This window comes from Antrostomus carolinensis, unplaced genomic scaffold (assembly GCF_000700745.2).
Source record: "Antrostomus carolinensis isolate BGI_N321 unplaced genomic scaffold, ASM70074v2 scaffold36105, whole genome shotgun sequence".
In the NCBI taxonomy this organism is placed as follows: domain Eukaryota; kingdom Metazoa; phylum Chordata; class Aves; order Caprimulgiformes; family Caprimulgidae; genus Antrostomus; species Antrostomus carolinensis.
In genome coordinates this window covers 2,057-14,333 of record NW_010314931.1, presented here as the reverse complement: position 1 = coordinate 14,333, position 12,277 = coordinate 2,057, and the positions used below count along the sequence as shown (strand labels likewise).

At 45.2% G+C, this 12,277-nt stretch overlaps 1 protein-coding gene across 1 annotated transcript in view; it reads left to right on the top strand.

Annotated features, from left to right (window-relative positions):
• The window catches only part of LOC104524818 (protein tweety homolog 3), a gene marked incomplete at its 5' end in the record, with an annotated part of 33,815 nt that extends 29,682 nt beyond the window's left edge, over positions 1-4,133 (top strand). Inside the window, 1 exon segment of the mRNA XM_010167809.1 lies at positions 4,042-4,133. Coding sequence (XP_010166111.1) covers positions 4,042-4,113 — 72 coding nt within the window.
• Positions 4,134-12,277: the final 8,144 nt, after the last annotated feature.

The following is a 12,277-nucleotide window of genomic DNA, read 5'->3' as shown; positions in this document are numbered from 1 at the left end:
TGTAAGTCTTGCAAAGACTGCTCTTGGGTGTCAGCTTATGGTGGTTTTTCTTCTTTTTGGTTCCTGCAGGTGGTATTGTAGCCATGTTAGATGGGTCTATTCCATTAAATAAAATACTGCTTGCGGGGTGGTGGAGTTCTAGTATCTTCTTTCTGGACTTGAAATCTCTGGGCTGGAACATGACATGATCTCAATCTGTACTGTTTTCTGTTTACCTAAAGCCACACCCAGAGTTTAATGTGGCTGTCTGCGGGGCTTAAGAAGAAGGCACTGCATTCTTTCCAAGACTTTAAAAACAAACAAAACAAACAGAAGCTCTGTTCTTTTGACTTGGAAAACTTAAGTCTCTTTGAATTCAGAACCCACTGGCTGGAACTGGCTGCTTCACTGCATCTTGGACCTCACGTACATAATGATACCAAACCCTGTGTGTTTACTGTGCTCTAGCTATTTGAGAGGCGGATCAACCTTTAAGAACTTGAATCCAGAAGCTTTGGTCTTTATTGGATTACCTGAATAGCTCTGGCAGGAAATCAAAGTCAGGGTAGCTGAAGAGAGATACATGTGGGTTTTTAACCACAAATAGTAAATGGTTTACACTTGGAGTCATGGTTTCATATGGTAAGTGATCTTCCAGCATAGCTCAGTTAGCTGTGAAGTATTTATGATCTGCACAGTTCACAGGAGTTGGTAAAATTTCTGGTCTCTAAAATTAACTGATTATTCCCATTAACCTTTTTTCTTTCTATTTTTTTTTTGCAACCAATGATTCCTTTGTGCACAGGGTATACATGTTAGGCACCAAACTAGTATGTTCTGGCAAACCATACCTATGAAAGTTTATACCCTCAACAAGGCTGAATGTGAAGGAGAGACATTTATTTTTTTTTTTTCCTTTGGAGAAATACAAAAATAAACTGGTGTGCAATCAGCTGTGTTTGTCCTAGCTGGCTGGTAAGTGACTGAGAGGTGTGCTGTGTTGAATAGCACAAGCCACCAGGAGAAACTGTAACAAGAAGTCTTTTAGGTGCTCTTTTTAGGATAGCTGACTGTGTGGTGAAGGTATGGGTTGAAACTTGTTCTCTGTGCTGTTTTTGAAAAGGTAAATGAGGGTGTATAGGCACATGGGTACTTCCAGCGAGAGGACTGGAAGAATGGCTGCATTGTGCATGTTCTTTAACCTTCTATGAAAGCTCCTCTTTAAAGGAAACTGAATGCAACTGTATACCTTATAGCTATGTCAGGTACTGTATCCAGGTTACCTCAGAGCAGAGTCCAAGACCTCCTTAGCTCTGAATTGTGCTCAGGCCTTAAGTCTTTAGAATTACTTTTTAAAGGAGCTAAAGACTTATTTTAACTATGGATAATATCGTTTGGTTTCATATCCATGTGACTGGCAAATATCTGCTGATATATCTTCATCTCCTGGCCTGTCCAGATGATGGGGTCTGTGTACTCCACAGCATCTTTCCTCTGCTTCCCAGCAGAGGATGCACTGAAGGACTTGGACGTGAGACTGCTGTCAACAGCACTTGGAGCAAAGCATTTGTGCCTGGAGTCCAGTGCAGTGACTGAAGATCCAGTGCATGCTGATAGGGCTGTGCTGGTTATAAGAAGTGTGCAGTGAAGTGTTAGCTCTGTACTTCCAGCCTTCAGTCATACTTATCATGGTTGTTAAAAATGCATTTTAATAGAAAGAGTAGCTGTTTCAAACTGTAATGGGAAAAGGGACAAAGGCACAAAAATCCTGAGTTAAGGAGAGAACATCAGCCCTAACTCTGACTGCTCTGAGTCTTGATTTGTTCCTTGTGGTGGATTGCAGGTAGGTTTGAATGTAAAATGCCTTCTGCTTGACTGTCCAAATCTCATGTTCCTGATTACTTTGTTTTAGTGACACTTAAACATCTGTGGGGTGTTTTCTTGGTGGAGGAAGGAGTGAATTATTTTTGACTTCTCCCTCCATGATGGGTGTACTTTGTACATCCTTTAAATGCAGTTCGTCAAATGGCCTTACTTGATTTTAATGCTCTAAAGAAAGTTGATGTTACATGTTGTGTGCTGAACCTATATGACTTGTCCAGGAAGATATGCAATAACCTTCCATGATCTGAGATATTTTTTTTTTTCCAAATACTTCTTACAAAACCTTAGCACCTGGAAGTTCTCTGTTCATATTAGTCTCCTATCATGTTACCATACAGAATACAAATGGAAAATGAGCAATCAAATGCATTTTTCCTTCTAAGACCCTCTTCTTAGCCTGATGTTTCACTGGTAATTTCAGCATTGAACTACCCGAGACATGCCTTACTTACTCTATGAGAAAGTTCTTTGACTTCCAAGCCTCTCTGAGCCTATTGGATTAGTCTCATAAGTTTTAATAAACTCTAAACTTTATTTCTGAAACAGTAATCACATTTAATAAACTGTATAGAATATAGTCCTTAAACTGGCTCAGCTTGGTATTTTCTACCTTTTTCCTTCTCACTGACAAAAAATACCTCTTAAAAAGAGAAAGAACAGATGTACCCTTTGTCTTCTAAATATAGATGCCATTTCTGGGCCAGAGTCTTATATTAAGATCCATGTTCTGCAGAAAGCTTTCCAATTATGGAAGACACTGAAAGATGAATGTGCAAATAAGCCACAGGTGTCTTCGTCTTGTGACAATGGGGTCAGCCCTGCCAAAGGAGCAGCTTCTCTCTTCTATTGTGTAGAGGTTCAGCCTGGGTCCATCTTTGAAGAAAAACTGTTAAAATAATGTTAATTCTCTGAAAACCCCTTTGGACAGCTGAGCTTTTGAGAGCCTAAAGTTGCCTGATAATGTTCTTTCCCAATGGGCAAGATAAATCATACCTCCTGGTGATGATCTGCCTTTCAATTTTTCTCTTTGCCAGCTTAACTGGCTATTTTATGTGGTTCAGTTTTAAAGGTGAGAAAAAGTCAGTATGCTGAAGAGGACTCTAAGGAAGTAAGATGTGGGTATTATAGAATTATTCAAGCTCTAGCTGGTATAAAAAGAGGAAAGAAATGTCTGTCCTTGTCGCTTGGTTGTTAGTATCGTGGTAGCAGAATCCCAGAAGCAGTAATGTGGTCATGATGAAGGCATTGAACATACTGGCATAAAGAGGCAAAGTCTTTTGTTCTTCCTGTTGGGTATTGTTTACCTGCTTTTCAGCTCATTATTCAAAGCTGAATGACATATGCTACCTCAGTAGCTTCTGGGAGCTGTTTTGGATTACCTTGCTTAGAATAAAAAAGAGAAAACAACCCCTCCCAACCAAAACAACCTCTCATCTTTCTGACTTTCTCTTCTTAACTCCAAGCTGGAATCTTATCTACTGCTGCATAAGATATCTACAACCTGGGTACACAGGTTGGATCCCAAGCCACAGTGGATTATTACCCATCTGATAACTGTTAGCTAATATCATCTTGTTTGATGGCAGCTTGTTTTCAGCCTGACAGGAGCTGTTCTTTCTTGGGCGTAAATTGTTCAGATTCAAATTCTTCCACACTTTTCTTTCAAAGTGCCCATCTGTGATGCATGCAGTCTTCTGATGCCCTCATTGCTGTAAAATGCAATGTGAAAATGCAGTGCACACTCATTTTCTTTTCAACCTCCTTTTCTGGTGTGGTTGAAAGCAATAACATGACTAAGAGAGGATGAAGGTGTGAGGTGGGTTTTTACATCTGTGTCATTTCCATTTCCCTCTCTTCTCCCAAGCAAAGTGTGGTATATTTCAACTCAATGACTGTTGGATTTCCTTCTCTGTAGAGAGCCTGGATAAATCCTTAGCCCATCTGCAGTGACCTACCCAGCATCTTTGTAGCAGGCTAACAGTGTGTTACTCAGGCTGGACTATGCAGCGACTTGTGAAACTTTCCTTGTGAGACTGAGCCAGCAGCTCCTTGATATGCTTGCTGTAAATACAGACCATTTTATGCTGGGAGGTGGTTGTAACCTGTGGTTCTGTGTTAATGTTAGTCATTCTGACTTACTTTTCTGTTCTGTTTGTTTTTTGTCTTGTCTTCTTCCAGTACACCTCCAGCATGAGAGCCAAATACCTCGCCACCAACCAACCTCGTCCAGATGCTGGCAGTGTGCATTAAAACGAAAAAGCAAAGGCAAAAAAACAAAACCCACACGTGCAGTCAGACTAAACAATGTGCCAACTGCTGTGCCCCTGTGCTGTCCTCGTAGAACAACCCTGCTGTTCTGCCCAAAAGCCAGTGCAGCTCCTTCTGTTTCTCCAGTCCATACCACCCCTCCAACCTGGTACCTGCCCACTGGAGTGGAAGCCCCTTTTGAATTTAAGCCTTCACCTTGTTGTACCTGATGTGTGAGAGAGAGCAAGCATGTGCAGGCAAGCAACTGAGAGCACCTAGGCAAGAAACTGGGTCCACCTGCTTGAGACCAACTTTATCAGAGTAGCCTATCAGAAAAAGTTGGTGAATATCTTCTGCCCCCTTTTTTCCCCACTTCTATTCCCCAGAGGGACTTGGTGAAAGATGGTGGTAGATCTTCTTCACTTCTGCAGTGAGATCAGCAGTCTGTCAGCCGCTGAAGAAGCAGAGGCTTGGTGCCTGTGACTAGTGTACAACGAGGGGATGCTGAGTCAATGCATGATACAGCATTTTGGTGAGAGTCCTCTGGTCTGGTGCCCTGTGTGAGGGAGGAGAGAAGCTCCTGCCTCATGGTGTCACTGCATATCCACTGTCATTTGGGAGCCTGGGGCTCTTCTAGAGCAAACCATTCCACTACCCTGGTTCTTTTTTAACAAATCCATTAAGAAAATGCCTTTTTCTTTCCCACTATATCTAGCATGTGAATCCTTGAGGAGGAGCAGAGGGGTCCCAGCATCAGTCAACTACCCTGTCCATTGCTCTGAACCTGACCTCTCTGCTCCATCAGGGAAGCCCAGGTACTTGCAGATGGCATTCTGGGTGCTGCCTTTACGAGGCCAACACACAGATCAAACAGGAGCCAGCCACCCACTTGGTGCCAAATTTTTCCAGGAAAAGACTTGTAAGACTTTGGGGGGGGGAAAGGTATTTTTGCACTAAAGAGTTTAAACTCTCTGATGCTAGATCTTATGGGACAGTCAGCGTGCAAAAGCAAGAGAGACTGGAAGCACCAGTGGATTTATAGCAAATGCAAGCTCTCCCTGCAGGAGTGACCTCTGAACTGCTGGACTTTGTCTTTTTTTTTTTTCTTTTCTTTTCTTTTTTAATTGTAATTTACAGCACAGGGTTGCTGGACTGGCATTGCACGAGGTTTTTGGAGCCTCAGTACTAACAAACTCACAAGATCATCAGTATATCTTCTTCTGTGTTCCAAAATCAGAAACTGAAATGACATCTGGAGAACATTGTGACTGTCAGAACAGGTTTTTATTTTATTCTGGGTTTTTTTGTTGTTTTTTTTTTCCTCAAGACACGTTGCTAACCACTATCATGACCATATTAAGGCACATGTAAAGCATTTTTCTATACGTGTGAGGCAGAACAAGGCTTGCAAAGGGGCAGCTGGGTGCATGCAGAGGGCAACATCCTCCATTGGTGCTGTACTTTCCACTGAAGAGCAGTGCTCTGAAGGGCACTGACAGCTTCCTACTGGAAGAGGAGACTGCCTCTTGGGAGGTACTGTCAAGTACTGCCCTTTCAGTAGGGTAACTATGATGTTCCTTTTTGTCTTTTTTTACCTCTGAGTAGGGGCATCTTAGTGTAGCTGCTGAGCATTATATTAAATAACTGGCAGAGTAAATAAAGTGGGAAACGTCTCTCAAACTAGAGTTGAGCCATTGGCAGAGGCAGTTAGTCTTCACCTCAGTGATGTTCGCACTCAATGTCTGTTTACCCCACGTTTGCTCTACGGGGCACAGAATCTACCAATCTGCCTTTACTCAAGTCAGTTGCCTTCTTGCGGTGAGGTAGGAATTGCTCCTAGCAGGTAACTAACTAGGATGCTGGTATCTGCTGTAAAATGGTACCAGCTCTGTGGAAAAGCAAGCTTTGAGACTCCTCTATAGATAGAAACCACTAACAGACTGCAAAAGCTGTAGGCCAGCTGTTACCATTCAAAGGAGTGAGGGAGACAGGGAGGAGGCACTGCCATGCAGACACGAAGCGAAGGTTTTGGAGAAAACTTCACTCTTCACCATAAATCTCTGGAAGCAGGGTTTTCTTGCTCAGGACTGAATATGGCCTTTCAGACACATTTGATGGGCTTCACACTGAAACATACCTCTGTGTTATCAAATAACAAGGGCAGGGAAGTGTAATCACAGGTGATGTGGAGGAACACTAGCTCATGAGGACCAGATTTTTCACCCTGTCTTAAAACCTACCAGGAGACCCAGGTGTGCAAGCACATGGCATGGTTGGCTTGCAGGGCCCAAAGCACATAACTGCTATCTAGGGGGAACTGAACCTTCTCCTCATTTTGAAGAAAGAAGCAAGAGCCATATAATCCTTCTTAAAACTGAGTTTTTCTGCCATTATCTCTGCTTGCAAGGATGTGCTCAGATTGCTACTTACACTATCAAATTTAGGGGAGCTGCCCTAAAATCTGTAGCCTGGTCCTACTCATTGAAGGCAAGTGTTTTGGAGGCTGGAGGGTATGAGGAGAACCCTGTGAAAACAAGTGCCTTCTGTATATTGACTTTTCTGTATACAGAATGCATCCTGGACACGCGTGTGTGACTGCACTTTGGGTTGGATCTGAATTGTCACAGTGGTACTGTCTGTGCCAGCAGGGAGAACAGGGGAGCGAGCCTATGCCTTTGTGTTTGCAGCATCTAATGGAGCAACTACCTTGACCTGCTTCCTTCCAAGGTTTGGCATAGCCACTCATAACACCCAGAACAACTTCTGACAATGCTTGGGGGCTTGCAGCAAGGCACAGATGTGGAGATATGTGCTCTGTGACTTCAAAATATAACTGGAAAGAATGTTATGGAGGTAACTCTTTGCTCTCTGGAGGCCAGTGTGATGTGACTGCAGTGTGAGCTGTGTACCTTTGTCCAGCCAGCACTTCCTTTACTTGACATGGATATTGCACTTTTGTAAAGCATCCTGGAACTCTGCTGCCCCGCTGCATGCTGCGCAGAGCGCTGGATAGGAAACACAGACAAAAGGGTTTCTTTTGTGTTTTGTTTTTTTGTTTGGGTTTTTATTTCCTTTTTCTTTTTTTTTTTTTTTCCTTTTTTTTTTTTTTTAACTGGAACCTTGAGCAACAGTGTGGCATTTCTGCAGGCTGGTCTGAATGGATCTGCTGAAGAACAGATGGCCTTTGCCTATTCTTACGGCTGCGACGTAATCAGCCTCATCCATATGGTCACATTTTGTCTGAGGAGTGGACTTTCAAAAGCCAAGATCTCCCAGACTCTGTGCCTCCCTCTTGGGTGAACAGCAGGTGCTATCTGGCGAAGACTCATCTGTTCTAGATGGCATTCATGGTTGAGGGAGTCTGAACTCTTCAAGCTGTAGGAGGTAAAGCTGTAGAGACTTCTCTCTCTTCCATTGTGTCTCTCTGTTTTTAATGTGACAAAATGCTAAGGCCATATCACTTGGTGTGTCCCAGCTGACCTTATCGTGTTACTGGTTGCTAACAAAAGGGTCCAGAATTCAGGGGAGATGAGATTGGCCTCTGGACACCTCGCTGACTGCAAAATGAAAGGCAGCTTGTCCGGTTGAAGGTGACTGCATTGGTGAAGATACTTCATGTTACTTTTTCAGAAGCACAAATGTGGTCATTGGCTTGTCTGGTTGGCTTGGTTTATTTCCACCGCATCATCATGTGTGAATGACACTTTCTTTTGGAACTGAGAACTCTTCCAAGCACACAAACATCTCCACAATGTGAAATGTAAATAGCATGTTGGACTCTTGTGTCCAGTGTTCAAGACTGCATTGTAACTGTAAAGGAAATCGAATCAAGACTTGGCTGTGAATTTCTTGTGCTGTCTTGGGAATATAACTGTAGTGTTTGTATCCTGTATGTATTATTAAACTGAGTTCATTTTATGTGCTGATAAAAGGGTTCAAGCTAAGATTTTTAGCGTGCATCCATGTATCCAAATGTGAAGGATGGAGTGCTCCCTTCCCCTCCTGTCCTTTTTAAGTTTTCTCCATTTGATAGGTGTTAATTTTCTGTGTACAGTCATCTCAGCCAAGATGCAAAGATGTTCCTTTGAGTGCTTTGAGGGGGACACAGTGCATGGGGTTTTCAGTGATCCTAAGTTAGGATTTCCACAGGGGTTCCCTGAAAATACTGAGTGTTCACATGAAAAGTTTGGCCTCTCTGAGAGTAAACCATTTCTCAGGGAGCTGCTTAACCATTGCTTGTGAGAGCTCTGGGTGCTGCAGGGTGATAGCAGGCAGGAGTGGGTGGATACCCACAAAAGCAAGGTACAGGTACCTGTGTGGATAAACCCATGCTTCATTTCTGGTCTCACCTTCTCTTCTGCCTAGCAGCAACTGAAATACTGTGCTGAGCCCTTTGAAGAACAGGGAAGTGTCTTGGCTTGTTGATGCTGGCCACCCCACCTGAATCAGGAGTAGATGAGGTGGGTGGGTTTTCCTTTAGCTAGGGAGGGGGAAGGGTCTTTGAAGTACTATCTACCTAGGGACCAAGGAGAAGCCAGGGTCTTCCCCAGCTCAACAAGTCTGCTAGTGTAACTAAGTGAACGTGGCTGCGTGGGAGGGGAAGAGCCCTCCAGGCAGATACCAAGAGCAGATCTAATGCCTTGAGAGAAGAGACCCGACAAGACTTAATCTGTACCTTTAACTGGATGGCTTCTTTCACCACAGCCTACTCCCCTTTTCTAGAAATTATTCATGTGCATGCTGTAGATGGCTTCCCTAGTCATTCCAGGAGGCCCAGCAGAAGCGTGGGATGTTTTGGTAGCAGTTCCTAGATGGCTAGCAAGTGATCTGTGCTTTCAGGGGGGAGAGCAGGATCTCTGGCTGAGCCATGATGGTGAGCGTGTTGCCCAGCTGGGAGAGAGAAGGTTTGGGTTACTGGTGGCCTGGAGCTCCCAGGTGCTCACCCAGCCCCTGTGGCTGCATGCATGAACAAAGTGGAACGTAAATTGATGTACAACCAGAAAGTTCAAAATACTCCTTTCCTAAAGAGGATAACTGTAGCATGAAGCTCTTAGGTGCTCTGCTGAAGCTCTTAGGTGCTCTGCATATTTGATACCACATTGCTCCTCACTATGCAATTCCCAACTCCTTCCTTCCTCTTCCTCCTCTAATCTCACATCAAGACTTCTCTAGTGGCCTCCACCCAGGAGGCCACTGAAGTCCCCAAAAAAGCTTCATTTCTGTCATTGTCCTCTGCATTGGGTCCAGGTGCCCAGCCCTCGTGTCGCGTGCCTCAGGTCCCTTGTTAACGGGAGGCCCCATGAGTTTTATTCACATCATTCAGAGGGAAGTTTATTTTCTTGGACACTGTGCACAGAAACCTACTGGTGAACATGTACCTGGCCTTTTGTAATTTTTCTGTTTTTTCTTCTTAACCATAATGGTTGTATATCATACCACTTTATATACATATATAATATATAAATATATATAATTTTTTTTAAAACTTTGGACCTGCTAGTTTCTTTCAAGTGTTCCTGCACTTACCCAAAATGTTTTTAAATTGTGAGGGTTAAAGAGGATTGAGCCCATTTTTGTATCTTTACTTTTAATTCTGTAGTTCTATTATTGTAATGTAGCTATTTTTTACTGTAACTTTTTGGTTTGCAAATACTAAACAAAAAACCTAAATGTAATTTCTGTGGTTTCTATTCAGCTTGGGTTTCATGTTTTAAAAATAAATGATTTAAAAATGATTTAAAACCACTGTTCCTATTTATTGATTCTTTGTCTTCTTTTTTTTTTTCTTTTTCACAAACCTGCTTGAATTTTCATTACGTTTCATACATGGAGGTAGAGCCATGAAGTGAGGATGGGTAATAGAGTTATAAAGTCTAGTAGCTAGCAGAGGATGGAAGGAATAGGAATACGAGTGCCCTGTACTCCAGAAATCAAATTATTAGTGCCTGTCCTGTGCGAGATGAAGTGTGTACGCAGGTGTTAGCAGGGCTGATTGCTTCCTGTGCTTCCATGTCTCAGCCTGATCTGGTTGCTGTTAGAAACCATAGACTTTGGGATTTCTAATCCAGTTTGAACACTGGACTGTTAAAATGGAATTGGGCAACCTCAAAAGAACCCCTGAAGAAAAATGATCGATGTGGATGTTTTCTCCAGGGGAATTTGCACTAATCCTGCTTTAGAAACGAGGTGGCTCGTACCCCTCCTGGCTGGTCTGTGGCTGGGGGGCAAGATTTGGCAGGGGGGAGCCTGGATGGGGGCTTTGATGCTGTAAGGACCAACCAATGGTCCTGGATGTCACCGCAAAGTGTCAGAGCCAGTTTGAAGGCCACGGAGAGTGGACCACATCCTGCAGCCCTGAGACCTGAGCTGGGCTCCTGAGCATCCACCTCCTCGGTGCTACTGGTCCTGTCCCATCCCATGGGAGTGTGTGTGCACAGGTATGTGCTGTTTCCTTGGAAGGCTGGACTGGTCTAAGCAGGGATTTCACTCTGTCTTTGTTCATGCTGTGGGGTTTTTCAAGTGCTCTGTGTGTTTGCGTGACTACAACTCACACCCTTGCTCTCGAGTCCTGCCCATCAGTAGAGTGCAGAACCACAAAGAGCTTTTTGCTGCCTTCCACCCTCATGACTGTGAATCTCAACAGACAACAGTTTTCCTCCCTTCACTAATAATTTACAGATTTGCCTCCTCTCCTTTTTTTTCCACCCCTAAGAGAGAAACCCGCGTTTTCTATCTTCATCCCTGATCTGAGATGATTAAACCTCTTCTCTGGTGCAAAGGGCTTGGGGAGCAGTCAGGGGAATCTGATGGTGTGAAGCCTCCATCAGAGTCAGCACGTAAATATTTTACCAGGTTTATGGATTCCCACCAGGGATGGGACCATGCAAAGGCCACCTGCCCAGTGACCTTTCCCAGTGCTTCCCAGCCCACCATCCCCAGCAGCCGCAGGCTTTGCTTGCCCTGCTACACAGCTCCCTGTCCCAGCAAGAGCAGGGCAGGGCTCTCTCCTGAGAGAAACCAGAGAGGAGGGTGAAGTATGTGTTTGAGGAAACCTTCCCTTCTGATCAGCCTTCAGTAGTGGTCCGTTAGATCTCTGTCCTCGCAGATAAGGCAGGGAGGGATGCCCTGGGGAGATGCTTTCAAAACTATTTTTTGCTGTGGTGAGTGGAGCTGTGCGAACAGGAGCTTTGCCGCCCAGAGCTGTCGGTGGGTTGGCAGCTGGAAAACTGGCAGGTAGAGCTGGTGGCTGTGCTGACCTGCTCGCTGGGATGCAGTTACTGGCTACATGCCCCCATCTCCTTGGGGTGGGAAATGGCATGTGCTACGAGTGATGCTTTCTGCTGGACCTGGCACTGCGTGTGCAGCATCTGCTGCTGTTGCTGAAGCCCGGATCTGCCCAGCTTCTTCCATCAGATGCACTTGAGAGCTGGAATCACAACTCTCCTTTGGTAGGGGCTCACTAGGACTCTGCTTTTCCATGTGTCCCGGGAAGGCAGCAGGCAGCCGAAATTACATCTCATCTCTCCTAACCCCTTCTGAAGCACCCCTGTCCCCAAGGAATGACCCCATCTCCCCATCCCACTCTGCCAGATCACGTCTCCTTTCAGGAGGTCATGGGCACTCCTGGCACTGTTGAAAGAGAAGCCTGAACAGGGACACTCCGGTCTGTCTGACCGCATGGGGATGCTGAAGTCCCGCTCTTGGCAGTCAGAAGGGTTTGCAAGGGGAGGCAGCGGCAGGAGGGGCGAGGGAAGAGATGCCGCTGCTGGCCCAAGGCCTGTCCAGCCCTGGGGCTCAGCAGGGCTCCTCCACACCCCACATTGTCAGCCCCACCTGGACCAGCTCCGTGGGTCACAGCACCGCGACGCAGAGGGACGTAACCACCTGGTACATTTGCCGGCAGCCTTTGCCAGCTCCAGCTCAGGTGTCTGGGCAGGGAAGGAGGGTGGTCTGGCTGTGGCTACCTCAGGTCCAGCCACTGTGATGGTCACACTGCTGTGCCTTCTTGCCCTTGCGTGGTGGAGAGAGGATGGATGGTGGCAGGAGCAGAAGGACTTTCCCTTCTGCAGCTCATGTCTCTATTGCAGGATGCAGGACCGCAGGATGCAGGACCTCAGGACGGTTTGCCTTGGCTCTGCAGAGGCAGGAAGGTCTTTCCCTGGAGCAG